This window comes from Lutra lutra, chromosome 1, assembly GCF_902655055.1.
Source record: "Lutra lutra chromosome 1, mLutLut1.2, whole genome shotgun sequence".
Classification (NCBI taxonomy): Eukaryota; Metazoa; Chordata; class Mammalia; order Carnivora; family Mustelidae; genus Lutra; species Lutra lutra.
Window position 1 is genome coordinate 205,915,810 of NC_062278.1, and position 25,321 is coordinate 205,941,130.

At 43.3% G+C, this 25,321-nt stretch overlaps 1 protein-coding gene across 13 annotated transcripts in view; it reads left to right on the forward strand.

Annotated features, from left to right (window-relative positions):
• Window positions 1-25,321, forward strand: part of MAP4 (microtubule associated protein 4) — a 193,678-nt gene that overhangs the window by 134,484 nt on the left and 33,873 nt on the right. For 8 of the 13 annotated variants that reach the window (XM_047695055.1, XM_047695035.1, XM_047695027.1 and 5 more), the window contains exons 5-9: window positions 2,115-2,228; window positions 4,729-4,863; window positions 5,689-6,792; window positions 7,423-7,545; window positions 9,762-13,118. In XM_047695055.1, coding sequence (XP_047551011.1) covers window positions 2,115-2,228; window positions 4,729-4,863; window positions 5,689-6,792; window positions 7,423-7,545; window positions 9,762-13,118 — 4,833 coding nt within the window. The remainder of the gene's footprint in view (window positions 1-2,114; window positions 2,229-4,728; window positions 4,864-5,688; window positions 6,793-7,422; window positions 7,546-9,761; window positions 13,119-25,321) is intronic. The other 5 variants (XM_047695087.1, XM_047695075.1, XM_047695106.1 and 2 more) reach the window with 1 other exon arrangement.

The window sequence follows — 25,321 nt, forward strand, 5'->3', positions numbered from 1 at the left end:
TCTGACACATTCGTAAACATATTTGTTGAAGATTTTGGCATCTATATTTAGAAGAGATGCTGATCTGTAGTTTCCTTATGATGTCTTTGTCTAGTTTTGGTATCAGAGTAATATCAGGGTAATACCATTCTAGAATAATACCAACCAGAGAATGAATGACTTTGGAAGTGTTCTCCCTGCTTCAGGTTTTTCTGGAAGACTTAATGAAGAATTAGTTTTAATTCTGCTTTAAATGTTTGGTAGAATTCATCAGCAAAGCCATCTTAGCCAGAGATTTTCTTTGTGAGTAGTTTTAGATTACTAAACTAATTTAAGTCAGGAAGAAGAGGAACCAGCAAGGGTAACGTCAAAGGAATGGCCAGTTCTGAGGTTGGAGAAAACTCAGAAGAGTATAATGTCTTGAAAATGAAGTGTGGTAGTCAACCCCCAAGATGGTTCCAGTGATCCCCAACTCCTGATATTCACACCTGTGTGTAGTAACCTCCCACATCATACCAGGCTTGGTCTGTGTGACCAGTAGAATAGATGGGAGAAATAATGGTATGTCATTTCTAAGATTAGGTTATAAAAGACACTATGGCTTCCATCTTGGTTATTCTTGGTTTACTCATTTTGGGGATAGCCAGCTGCTATGGAGAGGCCCATGTAGGGGAGAAACAGAGGCCTCTAATCAATAGCCATGTAAGGAAGCCATTGTGTAGGCAGGTTCTCCAGCCCCTGTCAAGTCTTCTGATGATCACAGCATTGGCCAGTCCCTTGACTACAACCTTGGAAAACACCCTAATCAGTGGAGGTATGGAAAATAGATTCTGGGGGACATTTTAAAGGTCAGATCAGCTGGATTTTCTTATGAATTGGGAATGGCTTATGAAAGAGATAAATGAAGGATAACTCCAATGTTTTTGACCAAAAAACAGAATCCCATTAGAGATGGGAAGATTGTATGAGAGGTAGTTTGGGAAACATGTTACATTTCAGCTTTATTTTATACATTAAGAATTGGCAATTTGATATGAAAGTCAAATCGAATTCCCAGTCAAATTCCCAGTGCCCACAGTGAGGTCTAGATGGCTGGAAGTACAAATTTGAGTGTTATTAACTTATAGACAGAATTTTAAACTATGAGATTAGATGAGATCACTAAGGGGGATGTAGATAGAGAAGAGGCCTTCATCCCTTTAACCACTCAGTCCTTCAGTTCTCAGCTTAAATATTTATCAGGTGAAGATCTTCTTTGGCTTGAACTAAAATATCCCTCTGCTGAATGTATTCAGCCTTGACTTTATGCATCTCTGGGTTTTAGAGTGCACAAACTCTGCCATATTAGAGGCACCCAGAAAGAAAGTAATAAATAAATGAGAGAACTTGGTAGAAACCATTCATTTTTACATGCAAGTTGGCAAGTCTCCGATTCTAGTGTGCAAACCCATATAACACCTACTCTCCTTGATGCTTTAGGTATTCTGTTTTGCTTCAGTGGAAGTGTGAGAAGCTGAGCAAGCAGCAGCCTCCCCAGACCAAGCGATACCAGGGAGAATGAATGGTTCTCATCTCTCTCATGGCCCAGCTCCCCTGCTGTTCCAGAGAAGCAGCACTGGGACCTCTTCCACCCCCAGCAGTTTCTCAGTTTGCCTTATACTTGTTCGTACTTCCCAATGCCACGGTCTCCCTTGATCATGACATCCCTTACTAGAAGAGGGGATACAGCTACTTCAGGCCACAGGAATGAATATTCTCCCAGGGCCTAGGTTTTTATGCATTTGCCTCTAACAAATGAAGCATTTTAAGGGAATGAGTCACTAGTTATCTATCAAGGAACTACTGAGAAATGCAGATTCTTAGGGTCTAGCAATCAGTGTTTCTTTAAGGCCACAGGATAATTCAGATGAGTGCTAATTTTGAGAAGGCCTTCTTAGAAGCAGAATTCTTTTTTTTTTCTCTGATGAAGAATTCATTATAGGAATGGCATGTTTTCTTTTACGGGCGGGGAATAAACATACTATTGTCCCCGTTCCTAGTACCTAGAATAAAACCAATGATGATCACAAATTTCCCAGTCTAGAATATCAGTTGTATTCACTGAGAATGAATTTTAAATTTTTTCTTTTTTCCAGATCCCTTTAAGATGCACCATGATGATGGCCTGGAGGACTTTCTCTTTCTCCCCAGTGGAACAACCAATACTTCAGGATTTGCAGAACAAAATGATCCCCTGCAAGACAGTTATGGTATGATGTCGTCAACTGGATTTATTGCTTAACTCCCAACAATTAATGTGGCCTTTTACCCATTACCTTTGAAGTTAACTACTAGGCAAAGTCATGTTTTTTGGCTTTATCTGTAACAAGGCTCTATCTAGATTGGTCTCAGGAGCGAATTCAGCATTTGGGGCGCTCAGGGTCTGCTCACCTCCTCTCGGGGGATCTTGAATACTATGTGATAGGGCCAGATTCTGTCTCCATATTTTACTAGCTCATTACCCTGGGCATGTTATATCCACTCTAAACTTTGATTTATCTATAATATGGGTCCAGCACTAGTTCCTACCTTAAAGATGTGGTGAGAATTAAATAACTTTGTAAAAGCGCTTCTCATAGCATCTGGTACTTAGTAAAGTATATTTTTTAAAAGATTTTATTTATTCATTTGACAGAGAGAGACAGAGGAGGAGCAGAAGCAGAGGGGTGGGAGAGGGAGAAGCAGGCTCCCGGCCAAGCAAGGAGCCTGATGCGAGGCTCCATCCCAGGACCCTGAGATCATGACCCAAGCTGAAGGCAGAGGCTTAAGGACTGAACCACCCAGGTGCCCCATGGTACTTAGTAAATATTAAACAGATCTTAGTTCTCAATTAGTAATATCATTATTCCTGGTTTTGTGTAACTTTTAACATGAATGTGACCAGGATACTGTGGGGGAGGTGAAACTTTACTTCTTTCCATCTTAGGTTTTCAGCTGGGCCTCAAAAAAAAGACAGATTAACAGAAGACAGACCGTTTTTTAACATCTGCAGCATCTATTGTATGGGCGAAAAGTGACTCAAAGTGGTAGCTTGGAATTTTGGGTTATATAGCATCTTCAACAAAGAGCAGCAGAGGTGTAAAGAAATGACAGGACAAAGGAAAGCAGTTTTAGGCTTCCATGACTGGCAGGCTGTGGGAAGAAAATGCATGGGAGGGCACTAATGGAGTAAGGTTTGTTTGCAGATTTCCTCTGGTGTCCTCTCTGGACTCGTAAGAGTCTGTCTCCAGATAGAGGAGAATTTATATCCTGCCTTTAAGCAGAATGTGAGGAGCTTTTTCTGGGTTTACTGCTCCCTAATTGCCTTCAGTTCAAAATAATTTTTTATGTCAAAGAGGCATATTTTGAGGGTGACATTCAGGTTTCCTTCAGTACCTATCATCAATAAGTCCCACTTCACAATGCTTATGATATGTTGCATTTATGCTTCTCAACCCATTTAACAGCCTTCCCCCTAGAGATTTGCCATCCAAAGAGAAGCATTGAGCATTGTAGTCTCCTCATGCTTTTCAGTTCACTAGCTAGTGAGTCATTTAGTCCCATTGACTTCTTTACAGCATCTTCTTTGATGCTCTCTCTGCCTTCCCCCGTATAAAGCCTCTGTCACTTCATACCTAGGCTGCCCTCTTTTAAATTCATTCCAAATATACCTGCTGTGTTGGTCACCAGGTCCCTGTTCTGTATTCATCATCTCATTTTCATTAAGATATTACAACACTCTATTTTTTGCTCTTCAAGTCTAAATTTCTCTGGCTTTCCAGATCCTTTTCCCATTGTTTGTCCTCATCTTATTTTCCCTCTCTGGTATGCAGCATCTGCTTGACTCCAGCTAATTTCACAGTCGCAGGAACATTTTGTCCTATTGGCATTTTTATACCTTTCTTTGCGCAGTGTTCTCCGTCCTTGAAATTGACTACTCTCTCCTCTCTTCCTGCTCTTGCTTCTCCTCTGAAGGCTTCTGTGACTATTCTGGTCCTTGTGGTTGTTTTTAAACTCTTGGAGTACTTAGTCCATGCTATACAGTATTTGATACATGCCTCTCTAGGTAAATTGTAATACTCTTGATGGCGGGGACCATGTGACATTAAATCCCCTATTATGTCTGACAGAGTACAGCATAATAATAATCCTTTAACATTTGTCTAGTTCTTAATCATTTATAAAGCATTTTCACGAAACTGTTGTAATGTTGCAGAGGGAGACATTGATCTCATTTTACAGATGAGTAGATCAAGACTCACAGTTCCTTACTCTATGTTACGTTGTATCAGTTGTAATATTTATTGGTGCTAGCATTCAGTCTTTGGTATTAGGCCTCTTCACAATACACTGTAGAAGGTAGCCAGTCAATGCTGACTAACAGCACGACCAGTTAACAGTTTGCCAAAACCTGAAGAATGGCAACAGTTTCTACTTTAAAACTTTCTTGCCTTGTTTTTCATTGGTCCTTAGGTCTGTGTCATTATAGCAATATATAAAGCTAATTTTCTTAAAAGATTTTATTTATTAGAGAAAAAGAGAGAGAGAGAACATGTGCGCATCAGCAGGGGGAGCGGCAGGGAGCCTGATGCTGGGGCTCAATCCCGGAATCCTAGGATCATGACCTGAGCTGAAGGCAGATGTATAAAGCTGATTGTAATATCAAATACTTTTTTTCTCCCTATTACTGAAGCAGTTTCAAGAATCTGTTTGTTTGTGTTTTAATATCAGGTCTGTTTCCCTGTGACACCTTTGCTCCTGCAGCTGTCGTACCTCAGGGGTGGCCTGTGGAAGCCCCAGACTCTCCATACTCGGAATCCTTCATTTTGCCAGAGGCCGTACCACAACCTCTGCAGCCCACAGCAGGTAAGTTACTAGAACCCCTCTTTATCACTTACTGGTTCCAGTATCTTAGTCAATCCAAATCATCAGACTTAATTTTTAGCCATGTAGAGCAAGCAGTACAGGTAAAAATTCCAGAACTATCACAAATACTTGTATCCCTTTAATTATTGACTCCACATCTGAAGGAATGAAGGTGTGATTGGAATACAACACTTGGAACGCGGGCAGAGAAAATCCCTTTTCAATTCAGTGCAGATTTAGGACTCAGAGGTTTTTTTTTCTGGATGTTCCGCAGGTTCCCATTCTTAAAATAATTTTGTGCTTGTGTTGTTGTTGCTGTTTTTAAACCTGTGCTTTTTTTCTTTGCTTTTCCTTTCTTCCTCCACTCTTTCCTCTCTCAATGCCCTGTTTTTCTCAGTACTGGGACTACCAAAGAGTAGGCTTCTTTATGTACATTAATTAGATGTACATTAATAAGATGTACATTAGGGACGCCTGGGTGGCTCAGTTGGTTAAGCAGCTGCCTTCGGCTCAGGTCATGATCCCAGTGTCCTGGGATCAAGTCCCGCATCAGGCTCCTTGCTCTGTGGGGAGCCTGCTTCTCCCTCTGCCTCTGCCTGCCACTCTGTCTGCCTGTGCTTGCTCTCTCTCTCTCTCTGGCAAATAAATAAATAAAATCTTAAAAAAAAAAATCAGATGTACATTAATTAGATAGCTTTTTAATTTATGTTTAGGGTTTTATGGTCACAAAATCTAGATACTCCTGTGCTCTCCGAAAGTAAGTTTTGAATGCAGAGCTATGAGCGCATCATGATGGGTTCTAAGTTTCCTACTTATTTCCCATAGAGCTAGCCAAAGAGGTAGAAGTGACATCAGCAGAAGAGAGGGCACCAGCAGAAGCATTAGAAATCACGATGGGACTGAAGACTGCTGACATGGCACCATCTAGAGAAACAGAGACGTCTCCAGCCAAGGACATGGCTCCAGCCACAGAAACAGAGGTGGCATTGGCTAAAGACATGGAACCATCCACCAAATCAGATGTGACACTGGCTGAGGACGTGGAATCATCTATCAAATCAGATACAGTCAAGGACATGGTACTACCCAGAGAAACAGAAGAAGCCCCAGTTAAGGGTGCTGTATTGTCTACAGAAACTGATGTATCTTTAGCCAAGGACATGGTACTGCCCACAGAAACAGAGGTAGCCCCAGCCAAGGATGTATTACCATTCAAAGAAACAGAGAGGGCCCCACCTGTAAGCCCTCTAAAAATGGATGTGTCCCCAGATGAGGGCATGGTACCACCTACAGACAAAGAGATTGCCCCAGCCAAGGGTGTGGTATCTGAAGTGGCACTGGCTAAGGATGTTGTATCATCTACAGAAATGTCCCCAGCCAAGGAGGTGGCCTTATCCCCAGACACAGAGGTGGCCCTGACTGGGGACATGGTGCTGCCTCCAGAAACCAAGGTGATCTTGACCGAGGATGTGGCACTGCTCCGAGAAACACAGGTGGCCCCGGTCAAGGATATGGCTCCACACCCAGCTACAGAAAAGGCACCACTGAAGGATGTGGCTCCATCCCCAGAACCAGAGTTGGCCCTGGGCAAAGTTGTGCTTTCACCTACAGAAACAGAGATGACCCTGGGCGAGAATGTGGCTGTGCCCCCAGAAACAGAAGTAACCCCGGTCAAGGATGTGCCTCTGCCTCCAGAAACAGAGTTAGCCCTGGCTTCGGATGTGGCTCCACCTCCTGGGACAGAGGTGACTCTGGCCAACAATGTGAGTCCAGCCCAGGCTGCTGCATTGCTCTTAGAAACAGAGGTGGCACAGGCTCCAGTTAAGGATCTGCATGCTGCAGGGACATGGGAAGAAACAGAGGAGTCCCAGTTAAAATCTCTCAAGAATGAGGGGCAGTCAGCTGCATCTACCTTGATCATGTCTCCAGGTATGGATTTATGTTTACTCAGTATTTCTGTCTCCCAGTGTGTATTCTCCAGGAAGGTGAGGGACAAACTTTGCAAGTCTACACACCTTGCTGCTCTTCTAGACCATCTTTCTCACCTTCGTCATCCTCCAGTTTCCAGCATCTTCCTCCTTCTCTGCTGATATGTTTTCCTTATGATAATTCCAACAGTAAAAGGGATCGTCCACAGACTTTGGCCACCTCGCCTGCCTACTTGTCTGCTGTATCCCTAGTCTCTGCCTCACTCCCGCTACTGGAAGTGAACCGTCCCTGCTCCTAATTAAGGCCAATCTCCCATTTTGCTCCTAGATCCCACCTCCGCTTCCTTACTTAAGGATGCCCTGGCCATTTTTTCCTTTCTTGCCACTCAACAGTTTTTCCCCCTGTCCTTCGAATCATTCTCACCAACCTACAAATACTATTTTAACCTTTAAAAACAAAACAAAAAGTTTCCCAACTTCACCTTCCAGCTGCTATTCTATTTCTCTGCTGCCCTCGGAGGAATGTCCCTCATTCCTTCCAAACTGTTCCTGCCTCCAGCTTCTGAAAGGTGGAAAAAGAGCTGAAATAGCACTGCTCTAAAACCTGTGTGGTTTTTACTGTTGCGTTTAGAACCAGTCACAGCCGTGGGGCAAAAGTCCACCTTGCCAGCAGATGAGGATTCTGTGTTAGACAAACAAGAGCAAAAGAAACCATTCGGTAGTCAACCTTCTGAACTTCCTTCCGAGACCTCAGGTAAGTGAGGGAAGCACAGCGGACTCTTTGAAACCACTTGAACTAGGAGCAATGGGGTGGTGGTGGTGGACATAGTCCCTGGTTTTGTGGTGGTAATTAGTATTGCTCATGAAGTCTATTCTCTTTCTTAGGCAGATTTTGTCTTGTTTAGGCAGAGAGTCAGCTGTTTACGTACGCTATGTCCAGCTCAAGACATCTAAATTTTAACCCACTTCCACTGTTCACTGTTCTATGCTGTGTGATCTTGGGCAGGTTACTTAACTTCCCTGTAGCTCTGTTTATTCAGCTATAAGAGGAATGTATTGTTCAAGTGTACTGTAAACCTTTGCTAGTAAACTCTTGCTAGATACAGTGTGTTTCGTGGCCCAGCAGCATCTGCATTGCTTGGGGGCCTGTTAGAAAGGCATCGTCCTGGATTCTACCTCAAACCTTCATACACATTTTAACAGGTTCTCCGGATAATTGATAATACACTGAGCTTGGAGAGGCACCGCTCCAAGTTACTTTCTAATTCGGAGTTCAGTCATTCAGTGAACTTTAAGATGACATGGTTTTTTTTGTTTTTTGTTTTTTTTTTTAAGATTTTATTTATTTATTTGTCAGAGAGAGCGAGGGGGAGAGAGCGAGCACAGGCAGACAGAATGGCAGGCAGAGGCAGAGGGAGAAGCAGGTTCCCTGACGAGCAAGGAGCCCGATGCGGGACTCGATCCCAGGACGTTGGGATCATGACCTGAGCCGAAGGCAGCTGCTTAACCAACTGAGCCACCCAGGCGTCCCAAGATGACATGTTTTTGATGTAAGCCCAGAGCTTATCAACTTAATGATTCTCTGCTTGCTTTTCTGTGACTGATTAGAATGTGAACTTGAGGGCAAGGACCCTGACTTATGGCACTGAGATTTTCTAGTGCTTACATACTGCCTAGCCCCAGGAGCTAAATAAAGTTTAGTCTTTTTAAACATAGTTTTAGTGACACAACATATCAATAAAGATTTATCAAGTCCTTACTGTGTACAAAGTTCACCATGCTAAAGCACATAGATATTTAAGTCTGGTCCTTGCCCTTGTCTTGTTGTCACATAGCCTGGATAGCAAGGGAAGTTGCCAGGCATAAACTCTGAAACCAAAGATTTATGTAATAATTCAGTAAATAGTATAAAAGCTGGCACCAGATAGCTACTGGTTAATTGCCAAATTAAATGTTATAAATGTTGTGGGGGTACTAAAGCCTAGCACTTTTTTGAGAGAAGCAGTAACTGACCCGAGATGTTAAATCAAGAGTAGGGTTTGCAGGACACTGGAGAGTAAAAACAGTAACAAACGGTACTATATAAGTGTTCTAATGTTCTCTAAAGTCATTTCATTGGGTCATACGTGACAAGAGCTGTCCTAGACCTGGTCTTAGTGGGACTTTTCCCAGGATCTTGAATCTGTGCTGCATTGACTTGGAGATAGGAAGGAGGTTGGTGCAGTTGGTTTCCTGAAACTTTTCTAAGGGTGGTTATCCTAATTGTTCTAATTCATTACCCTACTGGGCATTATGTATATTTTTCTTTTAGGAAGTACATTTAGGAACAGAACATTAAAATCTAACACATTTGTCTTTTCGAAGTAGGAGGCTTTGATTCTGGAACGATGAGGGTTTTTCTTTGGCCAAAATACTAATTCAGTATCTTTTTTTCTTTTCTTCTTCCTTCCCTCCTGCCCCCCAGTAGCATAAGTCTGGCCTCCTGGTCTGTTTCCCAGAATTGATCTGGTTAGCCTGACAAGTAATTAGTATAATACTGGTGACAGACTCTTAGAATTATAAATTTTGTCCAAAATCCTAATATATTGCATTCAGTTAATTAACAAATGTCACCAAAAAGAGATAGGAGTTTTTCATCATCTTGTTGCAAAATTGGGAATTACGTACCTATTAAAAATCATGACAAATAAGTATCAGATGAGATTGCTAGGCATTACTTATTACAGAAAGTTAGAAGAACTCTGTTTGAATTTTTTTCTTTACCTGAGATGATGATCTTTGTTAATTTGCTAATCCCAGTTAAGGATGAGAAATATTTTGGAAAAAACTATTTTCCTAAATGAATTATTGTGTGGGTTGGTGAAAACAGACTTAACTGAGTCAGTAAATGGACTTTTTTTTTTCTTAAAGAAACAATAACAAGGAGGTTTTGTTTTTTTTTGGAATTTTGGCCGACTTCATGTATTACAGGTACCCCTCCCACACAAGGCAAACAAGTGTACAGACCCAGTGACCGCAGGTCCACTCGGCCCAGGCCTGCCAGGGTCCCTCCTGAGCTGCTGGGAGGCTCTTCTCCACGGAAGACTGTCGATACCGGGCTGGGCCCCTGCTCTTTGTCTGAATTGGGTTGGGTCTCTGGTCCGTCTACCTATGGTGAGCCTGGGAACCAAAGGAAAACTACTCATCTTGACTTCCTTGAACCCAAGCGAGATCTTGGCAGGGAGGCCTGGGATATAGAGAGCCCACCAATGATGATGAAGAAAAAAAAGAAGAAACCAAAGCAAAAAAGATATTCTCAGCCCCGGGCTGGGGGACCTTGGGATGACGACAGTGCAGACGACCGTAAAGGTCATCCCTTTGTAGCAGACCCACAGAAATCAGGGGTTCTCCCCAGCCTGCCTACCCCTATGGGCATGGAATATGGACTGGCATCCAGAGAAAACTTTAGAAAGGAATGTGAAGTGGAGTCCAGAGCCGCCAAACTGGTAGCAGAAAACTTTGTCTCAGAAAGCCTCAGCGTGCCTTTGTGTCCTTTGGAAGAATCCCTGAAAACTGCAGGAAGTTCTCAGCGCAAGATGGGAATAGACGCGGAAGTCCGTGGTAACAAGGCAGTACCACTGGGCCAGGACCAGAAATGGCTACAGCCAGGTGAAGGCAAACCAGAGCCTGCACCCCACCTAAAGAGTCCCGTGGATGAAAACCGGACAATGGGTTCATCTGTTCTGAAAGGACCCCAGACAGAAGTTTCTGCACACAAAATAGAAATTCCTTTGGAGATTAGGCCCAAAGAGGGTTCCTCTCCTGTCTTGTACCAAGAGGCCATGGGTGGGGTTTCAAAACCCATAGCCACAAAAGAACTGCCTAATCCGGTGCCCACTTTGCCAACAGGTACCTCGTTAAGAATTAGTCCAACAGAAGCGAATGATGAAAGTAAAGTGACTAAATTGCAGAAAGACAGGCAGACAGGAACTGAAGGAACTAAAGAGGTTAAAGGAACTGAAGAGATTAAAGAACTAACAAAGGAAGCTCCTCCCAAGCCAAGTCAGGAGACGAGCATCTTGGCTTCCAAGCAGTCGCAGGATGAGGTGTTAGTTCAGAGGCCTAGGCTGGAGAATCCGCCATCTCAGAGAACAGCAGGGGATGGCAGAAACAGGAAGGCAAGGGCAGGTTCTGGGAAGGTGAGAACCAATTCTGGGAAGGGAAGAGCAAGATCTGAACCCCCATTTCTTATGGACAGCTGGAAGGATGGCCCAGCTGTTCTCGGGCCAAGTGAGGCGGCCCCTAAAACCGAAAGAATGCCTGCTGGGGGGAAGAGTGAGGAGCTGGGTTCTTCAAAGCAACCAGGGACCACAGTGAGTCTCACAGAGGCTGTGGAGATGGGTGATGTGAGGGGGCCCAGCGCCTCTCACATGTTGATTCCTTTGGGAAGTGAGTCAGGCACGATTCAGACTTCTGGCGCTAGAACAGAAAGGGGGACCTCAGCTGTAGATAGGGGTGTCAGTAACCAGAGCAAGGAAGCAGCATGTCCTTGGATGGGTAGTGAGGCAGCTCCCTGGATTTCTGAAAAGCCTAAAAAAAGGGGTAGTGAGGGCAAAAACAAAAAGTTCAAAAATAATTATTCCACACAGCCTGCTAGAATGGAGAACAAGGAAGAAACCCCCAACCCATCTTCTGTAGGGAAGGATAGAGATGCTGGGAGTACTCCTCATCCAAACAAAGACTTAGGACTCTCTTCCCCCTTAAATCATGATCCCTTGTCCTCACGTCCATCAGCTCTTCCCACAGTGGAAGTAGGTGAACGGAAGGGGAGGAATGATGAGGTTAATTCTTTTGAGCTTGGGGCTCTTGGTGGGAACAAGACAGACATAGTCAAGGACGCTGCTGTTACTGAACCAGCTACCAAGGTGACAGATGTGAGTTGCCAAGACCAAATCCAGGGGGCAGAATTTGTCCCTGCAGTACTGTCTGCAGAGAATAAGACAGATGCAGCCAAGGGACACGCTGCAGTGGCTGACAAACCAAATGAAAGGAGCAATGATGGAAAAAGTAAAAAGGTTAAAAATAGTTTTCCCGAGAAGCATCTTCTGGAGAATACGATAGATGCATCAGAAATACATGTTCCCATGGAAACCACAGGGGACCACAGAACTGAAGGAATGGGCTATGTGGACGAAAATAGAAATATCACATTTACCTGCCCCAGAACGCTCCCCGGGTTGATGAATAAGTTAGCCCCTCCAGAGGCTCTGGAGTCAGCAGCCCGTGAAGGACTGCCCGCTCCTGCTTCTCAAGTAGTAAAGGAAGGTGAATCTTTTCCAAAGCCCTTGGCAGAAAGTGGGCAAGAGACAACTCCAGCCCAGTTGTCCAAATTATTAGTGGTAGATAATTGGAGCAGAGATGGAGTCCCAGCTCAGGAAAGACCCAAGGCCCCCTCTGCTGTCACACCTTCTTCAAGCACAGGAGGAGAGGTTGTCCTCACTCTCACAGCAGCTGTAGACACCGTTAATAGCCAGGGAGGTAACACTCTTAAGAATAAAGGTGAGCTTGCTGGTCCCCTGAGGACTGAAACAGGGATAGATGGAGGATCTGTGAAGGGAGGCTCTGAGTCAGTGCCCAGTGCTGCATCTACGCATTTGATAGAAAAAATCACAGAGGTCACAGAGAGACACCTTTCTGGAATGCCAGTAGAAGACCAGAGCCTACAAGGTGAGGGCAGAGTCCTAGAAGCATGTGCAGATAGGAATAATTTTCCAACACACCCAGTTAACAGAAAGAAAGAGTCTGAGGAAGGTTCTGCTCCAGTTCCGATTCCTCCTGACTTACTGGGAGACAAAGCACAAAAGCCCAGTTTCTCTGAGGACCAAAATGCTGACAGTCAAGATTCCAAGGACCCAGACGGTTTGAATAAGGAGGTAGATAGAGCCCTTTTGCCTTCAACAAGTGAAAAAAAGAAAGTGGAAGAAGTTAGCCTGGCTTCTGAAATCACTGAATCCGGACATATTTCCGTGGCCGCACCAGAATTCCAGTCAGATTTGTTAGATGGCAGGGCTGCGGCTACTCCGTCACCGGCGGTAGATAAGTTGGAAGTGCCTCTTCCCAAGGATCCTGAACTCCCAGAACCCAAGGATAAGATCTCGGAGGCCCCTGACAAAATGACCGAAAAGTCTGAGCGGAAGGCACCAGGAGAAGGCAACAAGGAAGATAAAAGCAGAGTGGCAGAGCCACTGAAAGGCTACATGAGACCTACCAAGTCCCGAGGCCTTACTCCACTTTTGCCGAAGTCTACCGTCCAGGAACGAGAGAGAGCCAGACAACTGAAGTCCGGCGGTATGACCCTGCCGTGGGGACGTGTGTGCGCTTGGGGCTTTTGAGAGCATCCAGAAGGCAAAGAGCTTGTGCTTTGGTTCCATCCAGACTCTAATCATCCTTCTTAATCATTGGTTTGTTGGCATGAAAATGTGTAACTGCTAATTACGTGTTTTCTGCAGCCAAGGGCATGCCTTGTGTCCAGCTTGAGGAGGCTGGTGGCTACGTTGCATGCCTTTTTACCCAGCACTGAACCTTGAGTTTTAGGGGAAGTTGAATTTCAAACAATGAATTGTTCAGCAGAAGGCCCATCACCATCCACTATTCTTAATTGGGGAAAAAAAAAAAAGGTGCCTCCTATGTGTAAAGCTTACGACCAGATTTAATCTTTATTTTGTGTCAGGATTCACAGGAGGAAAGAAAACATTTCAGGTCTAGCTGTATGCGTGGGATTTATTTTCTTGTCAGTATATATTTGTAGCTTGTGCTGGTGGGGACTGACTATCCAAATTGCTTTCAGAGTCAGTGAAAATGGTCTTCCCCACATGAGGACATGGTTACCAGTTCCCAGCCGGCATTGCTAGGCACAGACTCTGTGTTTCTAGAAGTGGGAAATGATCTCTCTGTAATGCAGCCACATCTTCTACCAGTTTGTTCACGGCCATTAGCCACAGTTGCATGTCAGGCGGAGTTCGGGGCATGGTCTTTGTCCGTGAGATGTAGTGTGCATCCTCAGACAAGTCTGACACTGGCCAATGTGGGATTCCTCCTGTTTTTCCCCTTTTTGGATCTCCTCAGTCAAGTACTTGGAATGAGATTGAGAAAAATTATTCCTTCGAGGTTTAGAGATGTTTTCTTTCTTTTTTTTCCTGAAAAGTATACACCTAATCACGGCTTCCCTGAGCCTAACCTTCAAAAACCGTTGCCTAGCCTTTGGGGGTTTGCCACCTACAGATGATGCTGTTTCTTACTTTGCATGATGCAGCTACTAACTCCAGACATTAAAAAAAAAAAAAAAAAACAACAACACAACCAAGAACACCAATTGGCCTTAGGGTTTTGGACAGGCTTCGTCAGGGAATGGTGGATGTGCTGCATGATGGGACTTTCTGTTTTGGGTGAAGCTTGTCTTTGCATGAATTTTGTGCCCAGTGAGGATTACTGTGCTGTGTGAGTAGAGGATACTCTAGGTCGTTATCTGTAGAAGACATTCTCATCTTTTCTGTTTTTATCTTTCTTCTATTAGCTACGCTCTTGCCAAGGCAGAAAATGAAGTCACATAGAGAGGGCTTTCCAGCCTTCATTAGGATTTCCAGCGTTTTAGCCAGTTCTTTACTGTTACTTTTTAGACTGGTTCTTCAGTTTGAACAGTGACACAGAGGGTGACATGTAAATTTTCTGAACACTAGCCATTTTTTTTTCTCCATATTTCCCAAAAAATGAAGCAAGAGGATTTGTTTTGATTCTTGATTAAGCAAAGCAGAAATTTGAGAACTTTCAGGTCCCTGCCTTGGCCAAGCCAAGCTCAGAGACTGTGTTGTTAGGGGTGCTCTTGCAGAGTGGCTGAGGAGAGAATGGTGGATTTCAGGCAGAAGTTGCTATTTCCTCTGTAATTATATCACACCTTTCCCCTAAGGACAGTCTGTACTTTAATAGTTTTTAATAGTTAAAATTTTTTTTAATAATTTTGAATCACTACATTCCCATGGTGACGGGGTGTACACTTAAACATAAGTCTGCCTCTCTCTATCAGTCCCCATCCAAATTTCCCTCTCCACAGGCACCCAGTGGTAACAGTGTCTTTATATATCCTTCCAGAGAGTTTATGCATAGAGAAGGAATGACACACACATTTGTGGATTTTATACAGAGGAGACCTACCATATGTACTGGTGTGTGCCTTGCTTTGTAAACTTAACAATTATTTTAAAGGTCTTCACAAATCAGTACAAAGAAGGGGGGGCCTCATTCTTAATTAACTCCTGTATAGTATTTTCATCACGTGGATATATCCTAATGTATTTTACCACTTCTTTATCAGTGGGCCTTTAGCTGTTTCCTAGTTTTTCTTTTATTAGAACAAAGTCCATAGACTGTCCTTGTTTAGACAGAATGTCATACTTTTGCTAGTACATCTGTGTAATAAAAAGGGACTCTGGAGTAGACTCTCTGGTTTCAAGGCTGTGGATTGGTAATTTTGACAGGTATTGCCACACTGTCAAAAGAGATGTACTCAACACTTGGCAAATACCCGTACTGGCTCTTCTGTACTTTCTCCACTAGTACATTTTTGTTGTTGTTGTTGTTGTTGTTATGTTTGCTGGTCCTATAGGTGAACATTTATTTCTTGGCATAGATATATTCTGTGTTTTACTTACTTGGTGACTTCCTTGTGTTTCACCAAGTTTGTAAAAGAGCATCTAGTTAGCAGTATATTTACTTCCCTATTTCCAAAGAGGAGAAGACCAACAAAAGAGAATTCATTTAGGGGCACCTGGGTGGCTCAGTCAGTTAAGCGTCTGTCCATCCCCTGCTGTGAGTTTATAAAAATAACTTCTGTTTTTAACTTTTCACCGTTTGGATCTCTGATCACTGTAGAATTGGCTGATGTATATGTTTGTGTGGTTTATGAGATGTGACTTGGTCATCTCCCAACATGTGTCTAATCTGTCTCCTGTTAAAGTGCCACCTTGGTCAGGCTCTACAGTCCTGTATGTATTTGCTGTTCTTTCTTTCTTTCTTTCTTTCTTTCTTTCTTTCTTTCTTTCTTTCTTTCTTTCTTTCTTTTTAGGATTTTATTATTTGACGGAGAGACACAGCTAGAGAGGGAACACAAGCAGGGGGAGTGGGAGAGGGAGAAGCAGACTTCCTGGCAAGCAGAGAGCCTGAGGCTCAATCCCAGGACCCTGGGCTCACAACCCAAGCCGAAGGCAGACGCTTACCAGCTGAGCCACCTAGGCGCTTGTTTGCTGTTTTCTGATTCATTGGTCATTCCACTGAGGCTTCAGTGGCACCATGTGACTTTAATAGTATATTGTCATATCTAAGAGTTCTAGTCCCACTCCTCACCCTATGACTACTTTTTAGAGTTATCCTGACTCTTCTGCCTATTTATTACTACATATAAAATTGAGAATTAACTTGTATAGTTTCATAAAAAGATAAATAAAAAATCAGTTGGCATTTTCCTTTGTATCACATTAAATGTGTCAGTTATCCTAGGGAGGGGTGATGTCTTGTATGGTGAGGTTTTCTATCCAGCCACACAGTCCTGTGCCATGTTCAGTAACATAACCTCACATGGTCAGATTTGTATGCCCTCCTCCCTCACTGGTGTTTTGATGTTTTCTTCATGCATATCTTCCAGTAAGAAGATCTTCCATGCAGATTTCTAGTAAGGCTTCTTCCAAGATGTATAGGAAGCAGGTGAATGTGCAGATACAGAGCTTTAGGCAAGCCTGGGGCTCTGAGGCATGGAGCTTAGTTGAATGGGGAGTATAGTGATTTGCGATAGGGAACTAGGTAGTGTGGCCCCTCATGCTCAAGCTCCTTTGGTCATGTAGGCCCTGAGGTTTCATCCATGACCGATTCTAGACCTGGCCTTGTTCAGCATTTCCTTTGTTCTTCACTTCAGGTCATTTATGTTAACTGCCCTCCCCCTGATTGCCAGTGATTAATAGCAAGTGCCATCTATTGAGTGGATACCATGTGCCTAGTTATGTCGGTGGTAGGTAGGTAGGTAGTCATACACACACACACGCAGTTAACTATGCTATGAAGTCTTCTCTCCATTTTACAGATGAGAAAATGGTGACCCTCACCATGAAGGTCATGCAGATAGTATCGTATCAGAGGTAGAATTTGAACCTAAGTCTTTCTGACACTAAGGCCTATGCTTTTCTCATTCTTGCCTCAGAGGAATGTTCCAGAAGTTTTAGGTTCTTGAAACAGATGAAGGTTGACAGTCATATTTTTTTATTTTAATATCTAAGCACTAAGTAAGTACTTTTTTAGGTAGAGAAATGGAAACACATCATGAGGACATAAATTTTGAATCAGAAGCTAATTTGGGTTTGGGATCTAGGTCTTTTGGCTCGTCTAGCATTTTATTCTCCAGGCAGAGGCTGTGTTTGATTTATTCATGTGTTTTGCCTAGCAGCTGCTTTTGAGCTTTACATATATATGCAATCTAATGACATTTTAAAATTATAAATGAATTAATTTTCATTTAATTTTTAAGGGAGGAGGGAAGGAGCAGAAGGAGAGGGACAAGCTGACTCTGAACAGAGCGTGGAGCCTGATGCAGAGCTTGATCCCACGACCCAGAGATCATGACCTGAGCCAACATCAAGAATTGGCCACTCGGGACGCCTGGGTGCCTCAGTCGGTAAAGCGTCTACAGTCAGCTCAGGTCATGATACAGCGTTTTGGGATCAAGTCCCGCATTGGGTTCCTTGCTCAGTGGGGAGTCTGCTTCTCCTCCCCCCCCCTCCCCGGCTTGTGCTCTCTCTGTTTGACAAATGAATAAAATCTTGGGGAAAAAAAAAAAAGAGTCACCGCTCAACTGACTGAGTCACCCAGGTGCCCCTAAATGAATTCTCTTTTCCCAGTCTTATCCTCTTTGGAAATATGAAAAGTAAATATATCGCTAACTATGTGCTCTCTTACTGTTTTCTCTCCTGTTATGTTTTCATGCCACTCTCAAGTTTACAGAAACTTTAGCAGAAGATTTTGTCACATATTCTGAAGTATATTCTAGGCAGGGAGGATTGTGATACTTTGGGAAATCTAAGCTCACTTTGTCAGAAAAGGACTTCCCGTGGGACTGTTTTTTGTGAATGAAAGAGCAGGTGTGAAAGGACAATCCTCTACTGGACTCAGGTCTCTGCTGTGGCTTCACGCCAGTTGCTTCCCTGGCAGCCAGGTAGAGCTGTGAGTGACAGCACACTTGGCATGTTGTCCTGGGACAGTGCGACAGTCACCATGGGTCCCTGTAGACAGGCCCTTCCATTTGCCATAGTTAGAAACTGGCCTCTTTTTTTTTTTCCCCCCCCTGGCTTCATTTCTTTTTCTTTAGTTTGCCTGAGCCCTTCTTCCCAGCAGCTGGGAATGTCAGTTTATGGTAGGAAGTTCTCTTGGCATGAAGCTCGAAGTAATTTATAAACCTCAGATCCTAACAGTTTTATAAATAAAATATGCTCAGCAGATGAAAAAACCATTTGTAATCTTAAAACTTGCTACAATTTTACAACTGGAGAAGTACCTATTTGGTAATATCTTTTTTCTGCTGCTTTCTTCCCACCTACCTGCTCATTCTCTGGCTTTTTTTAAAAAATAGCTATAATTAGAGAAATTTAATGGGAAATTCTGTATGTCATACAACTAAAAATTGCTACCATTTTTTGATGCTCAGCACTGTCTTAAACTCTTTTAAACCTCAAAGAACCCAGGGCTACCATTTGCCTTATTGGAACCAGTGCATGTAAATATTCTTTGAAATGAGTCCAGCAAGTGTTAATTTTTCTACTTTAAGATGCGGTTCTTCCCCCTAACACTCCTTCACCAGTCACTTTTATCCTCAGGTGACAATAGCATTGGGAGATTCAGAAACCAGATGATAAACAGTGTAGCTTCTGAATTTTGATGTTGCAGAAATATTTTCTTCTTTAAAATATGAAGTGGACAGGTGTGCCTGGCTAGCTTAGTTTGGTAGATCATGCAACTCTTTTTTTTTTTTTTTTTTTTAAGATTTATTTATTTATTTGACAGAGATCACAAGTAGGCAGAGAGGCAGGCAGAGAGAGAGGGGGAAGCAGGCTCCCCACTGAGCAGAGAGCCCGATGCGGGGCTCGATCCCAGGACCCTGGTACCATGACCCGAGCCGAAGGCAGAGGCTTTAACCCACTGAGCCACCCAGGCGCCCCGATCATGCAACTCTTGATCTGGGGGTTCTAAGTTTGAGCCCCATGTTGGGTGTAGAGATTACTGAAAAATAAATCTTAAAAAATATGTCTGCCTGGGTGGCTCAGTTTGTTAAGCGTCTGCCTTTGGCTCAGTTCATGATCCTGGAGTCCCAGGATCAAATCCCACATCTGTCTCTACCTGCTCTGCAGGGAGTCTGTATGCTTCTCCCTCTGCCCTTCACCCCACTTGTGCTCTCTCTAGCTCACTCTCTTTCTCTCAAATAAAATTTTAAGAAAATCTTAAAAAGTAATAAGATAAAATAAAATATGAAGTAGACAATAAAGAGGTCTTCCCTTTATCGTATTTCTCTTTATTTCTCTTACCCGCCCCCCCTGCTTTTTTAAAAGATTTTATTTGACACTGAGAGACCACAAGCAGGGAGAGCAGCAGGCAAGGGAGAAGGAGAAGCAGACTCCCTGCTGAGCAAAGAGACCTGTGAGGGGCTCCATCCCAGGACCCCGGGATCATGACCAGAGCTGAAGGCAGACAATTAACCGACTGAGCCACCCAGAGGCCCCCCGCCCATACCTCATACTTTAACTAAGATGTTGAAGCAGGTTATCTCAGCTATGAGCAGATTGAAATTGTTAGTTTTTAAACTGATTAGCAGTGATGGCAGTTTGTTTAAGTTTAGACAGAAATATAATTGTCATACAGACGTTGCCTATTGCTCTGTAAATAGTGGACATTCAACATGATTTGGACTTTTTAGTATTTAGTTCATTCATTCATTCAACATACACCAGGTAACATTATTCCCACATTCTAAAGGTAGGTTAATGACACATTCTCTACTCCTCAAGGATTCTAGAGTGGGGAGATAAACACACAAACAGATAATTTACTCTAGTGAGAGAAGTTCTTTAATACGAGCTACAAGTTTTTAGAGCAAAGGCGAGTAAAGCATTCTAGGGCACAGACTGTGTAAAGGCATAGTGAAGTACAAGTGCATGGAATGTTTGAGAAGTAGCAAACATTTTGGAGTGGCTGGGATATAAGTCAAGTAGGGAAGCAGGGAGATCTGTGAAATAGTTTGAGATGAGATTGAGAGGAGGAATATGAGCTCTTGACAGGTCTGAGAGCCCATGTGTTGCCTCCATAAGCGGAGGATCTTTGACTTTATGGTGGAGGAGATGGTGGGGGGAGCGGGTGGGTTTGCCTATTGTAGTTGGATAATTCTCTTTTCTTTCTCATGGAGATCACCGGAGGGTCAGTATGATGTTAAAAGAACAAAGGGTTAGAATTTCCAAGTCCTACTTCTTGGGGGACTTTTCATCTATAAACATTTTAATGCTTTACAGTGTCAAATGACAAAAAGAATACATTTTAGTAAGGAGTTTGATGTCCTTTATTTAAAGGAAAACAGTCCATGGATTGGGGAAGTACAGTGCCTAAGAAGCAGAGGTACACTCTGGCCGAGGGATTTGGGGCTAGAGCACATTTTCTAGAGCTTTGCAAGTGGCACCACGTAGTAGCTTGACTAGGAGGGTGGAGACCTCCTTACAAGGCTAGCGGTAGGTTCTATTCTCTAAAGCTGAGTTGGAGGGATGTGACTGGTATATGTTGGGTTTCCTTGGCAGTGAGGTGTTTCCCAGAGGTGCAGACTTAGATTTTTAGACTTCAGATTTTTGATGTGAGTCAGGCCTCCATTTTGTGGGTCCCCAGTCTGTGATTTATCTTTATCAGTAGTCATGTAAGTTAGATGGCTCGCTTCAGTTGTTTTTTTTTTTTTTTAAGATTTTATTTATTTATTTGAGAGAGAGAGAATGAGAGAGAGCACGAGAGAGAGCACAAGAGATGGAGGGTCAGAGGGAGAAGCAGACTCCCCGCAGAGCAGGGAGCCTGATGCCGGACTCGACCCCAGGACCCTGAGATCATGACCTGAGCCAAAGGCAGTCACTTAACCAACTGAGCCACCCGGGCACCCCTCACTTCAGTTTTTTGATACTGTTTACTTCCCTGTCTTTGAAACTTAATTAGGGAGAATCACAGTTTCCTTGAGTTTAACATGTACTAAAAAATGTATCTGAAATTCAGTAGAATATGGCTTTGAAATGTTACTGCATATAATTACGTGCATAAAAACACAAACATCATTTCCTCCCAGGTAAGAAACTTAGATTGCAACTTCATACCCTTCGGGTTCTATTAGTAAAGAATGTCATCAGTCATTGTAATCAGTAGAATCATCGACTGTCGTTGTAATGATAATTTATTAGAAATTATTTTGTGGAGACAATAACAGGGAACATTTGGTCAATCTGGAAAGTAGCTTCGTTGCCTTGGTAACAGATAGGAAAGATGCAGAGAAACCAGTTGTGGAACGTATCAAAACCAAGGCCCTGAACAGGTTGAGTACTAGCTCAAGGCACAGGCAAAAACCAAAACATCTGCCAGTGCATCTGCTGGGGTCAGAGACCTGCCAATTGTGCCAACATGCCTGGAGCCTAGACATGTCGTTATATGGCCTGATGAACGAGCCTCAGAAGCCACCACCAGCTGACCAGATACATGGGAATCTCTGCACTTTGCTTAGACTCAGAATGGAATGTAAAAGTTTTTAACCCAAAGAACCTTCCAAAATTTGGAACATCTCTAGATGAGTTCAATGATGGGAAGGGTGAGGTCAAATGATAAAGTCCATATAAAAGGAATCCATTCATCCTTCCACTGAGAGAACTTAACTACAGAAAACTTAATATGTATGCGACTGCTGGGCCACCCCCATTGCTTTCTGGTAGCTCCCAGGAAAGGCACATAAGTACAAGATTATGGTGTAGTTGCCAAATCCTAAGATGGAGTAGAGCAAGTATGATGTAAAAACATCAGTGAGTCAGTTTGGGGGTGAAGGTCTGGGAGATTTCACAGAGGTGACATTGAAGTGAGTTTCTATAAGAATAGGAGTAGAACCTAGTGGAAAGGAATTCCAGTGGCTCCAGCTGAGTCTAGAATTGAAGCCTTCTGGTTCCTAAGCACATTTATTTTTGCCTGACATGCTCAGCCTTTTTAAGACTTCATGTAAGTTCCTCATGCACCAACTTGATAGAATATCACCGTGGCTGGGGAGGTTTGAGTTCTTGCTACAGCTGTGCCCTGTGGGTGAACGTGAACTCCGGAGTGAAACTATGTCTATAATTCTGAACTGGACCAGAGCACTGACAGAGCCATTCTCAGATTTTGCTAATTCTTCTTTACTAGGTTTCCCCCTATCTTTGTGATCCAGGTAGCATTCACCTCGTTCGAGAATCTTAAAACCCGTTAATTCTTATTCTTTGTGATTTCTTCCTTGGTATGTACTGGTATAAGCCACTCTGTCCCCTTCCCCATCTCTGGATCTCTCCTTGTTCTTACTGAAGCAGGACCCTCCTGCCTATTCAGAAGCCCCATGAAGGGAAGCTCACAGTGTTGAGGCACTATATAAAAATATAACATAAAATTAAGTTCTCTTGAGAATGGAAACTCAGAACCCAAGATTGCTAAGGAAGAAGTTACTCACACCTTCCTTATTCTTTGCAGAATTAAAGCAAGACCATGATGAAGGTATAGACACTAAAACTAAATGCGGTGCTGCTTTTTCTCCTTTATTTCAGGCTTGCTTTGCCCACAAAACACATACGTGTATACACAAGGATATTAATTTGGAAGTTTTTGAATTGATCACAGAAAAGTAAATTACGAGTATTGTAAATTAAAGCCTGTAGTACTTGTCTTTACTGAACAAAACAGAAGCAATGAAAAGGGGATATATCCAGTGTGACCAAGGTGAAGTTCTCCCTAGCAGTGTGGAAGACTGGCAGTCCAAAACCAGGCATCTTCCATGTGGCTTTTCCATTAACTCACCATGTGATCTCAGACAAACCACTGTTGTTTCCCTAACTAGCTACTGTTCGCTCTTCTGTAAAATGAGCAGGTGAAGTTAGGGGAGTTGGAGCATTCTGATCCTGTCCTGAAGCACATGGTTCATTGTCCTTGCACTCCTGTTTTTATGAAATGATCCTTATCCATTTAAGAAACAAAACAAAGGAGCAAACAGAAGAAAAAGAGAGATAAACCAAGAAACAAGACTCTTAACTACAGAGAGTAAGCGACCAGAAGGGAGGGCAAGTGGGGGGATGGGGGAAGCAGGTGACCAGCATTAAGGAGGGCACTTGTGATGACATCGGGCAATTCAAATAAAACCTTAAAAAATTATAATAATAATGTAAAAATAGAATAAAATGATCCTTGTCCTCAGAGATTGGGAGAATAGAATATTATTTTCTTCAGGCAGTTCGTACGAATTTGAGAGCTAACTAGCTTTTCTTTTTCTCCTATCTGTTAATTATTGAAATTGGGGTTTTGTATGGCGTTTCCTGGTGGTGGTGGCTTATTTTTGCCTGCCATTGTCAGAAGGGACCTCATGCAGTAATTCTCCAGTGTAAGGGTTTACAATTTATCATTTCACTCAAATTCCCACCTGGAAGTGATAAAACTACTTCGTACCTCAATACATTTTCTTAGTGTTTTGTTGTGTTTTTGTTTTGTTTTGTTTTGTTTTTTAAGCTAGCATCAGTGGGTACATTCCCTGTGTTAAATGTTTTTTATGTTACATTACTTCACCCACGCACAAGGGTTGGATTCTGTGGGCATCACCATACCATGCCTTATGTTCTCCTGTTGTACTCAGATCCTGTGGTGACACCAGGTTTGTTTTGTGTAGGCTGGAGCATCTAGCTGACATGGTGTCTTGGGCACTCTCCTGTACTCTGGGCTTCCTGTCTGGGCTTACACCACTTGGGCACTGATATTGCCCCTTCAGCTCTCTTGACTCTTGAGCCTTATAAACTCTGAGGCCTCTGCTTGGTGCCAGTAGCCAGATGCCACATCTTTGTCTTCCTTCAGGCTGCCACATTTCTGATAAGCAGTAAGAACTACGGTCCAGAATATGTGCTCCCTTGTGACCAGCCAGCTTCATTCTCCAGGTTCCTGCTCCTGGTCTTTGGCTGACTTGCAGTTTGCTATTTATAGATAGAGTCACTGAGACAAGATATGTGGGATGTGACGGTACCAGGGACTGGCAACTCTCGTTACTGCCTGAGCTTTGTTTGTTTGTTTTGTTTGTAGTTGGTGCCAGTGGGAGGGTTTGGAGTATCTGCCTAGAATTAAAAATCACTGGACTCCAAGGAACAAGTGTCCGTGCTTGTTCTTCATCTGGGTTCTCTCTGCCCCTGCAGAATATGGCAGCCAACTCAGACTGCTGAGTTGCCTTGTCAGACATGCTGCTATGGCCCCCATCATGCCTCTTCTAACAGGCAGCACCCTTGCATGGGGAGGGGCGGGGTCTTCTGAACGTACTGGCCACGGGAGCCCCAAGTTAAATCCCTCTGAGTTGGACATAGCAACAGACCTATGATTCCTTGATGCACATTTCAGCCTTCTCATGAGATTTAAGAGCATTAAAATGGAGAGACCGGAAGCCGCCTTCAAGATTCCCCGCATTTTACGGATGAAGAAGCTGAAGCTAGGAACAGTTAAGTGCAGTGTTCAGAATCCTAACTGTTAGTGGCACAGAGAGATTTTAAAACCTGGTCTTCTGACTCCGAGCCAGATTAATATTTTTCTCCCACAAACCAAAGATAGAAGATGGCAGTGAATTGAGACTGCGTGTGCGTGTTGGGGGCAGGGAGTGACTAGTTTCTGAGTGGAGCCCTCAACAGGGCTGTTGAGGCATACCTGTTGTTTGTCTAAGGTATTTTCTAAAATTTACCTCTGGCTTGTTTGGACAGCATTGCAACAACAGCCTCCCGCCAGACTTTCTTAACTTTCATCATATATGTACTTAATTATATCATACGTGTATGTATATAAGAAAGCTAGGATTCAGCTGTGTTTCATTACCAAGCCTTTCTGTACCTAAGGCTCTCATCTTTCTTTTTCCCCGGTTACTTAGTAGAATCATAATCCTTCGGCACCCCCTTCATTTCATTGTACATCTTCACTTCCCTTTCCTGGGTGGGAGCTTTGCAGTAGAGTAAGATGACCTTGGTTCCTTGCCAGTGAACCTTTGTTCACTGGCTTTCACATGTATTGCTACTAAACTGCTTAAGGTCAAGAAGAATGAGAGGCTCAGTTTATGTTCAGGACAGAGGTTAAATGGAAATGCACTTCTTTTTTTTGCGGGGGGGGATTTCAGCACCACCACTCCTGATCATGATCGTAGCCCAGTGTTAGGTACCGTAGAAGGCGTATACAGTTGGTTCCTGCACTGTAGGTGGGGACTC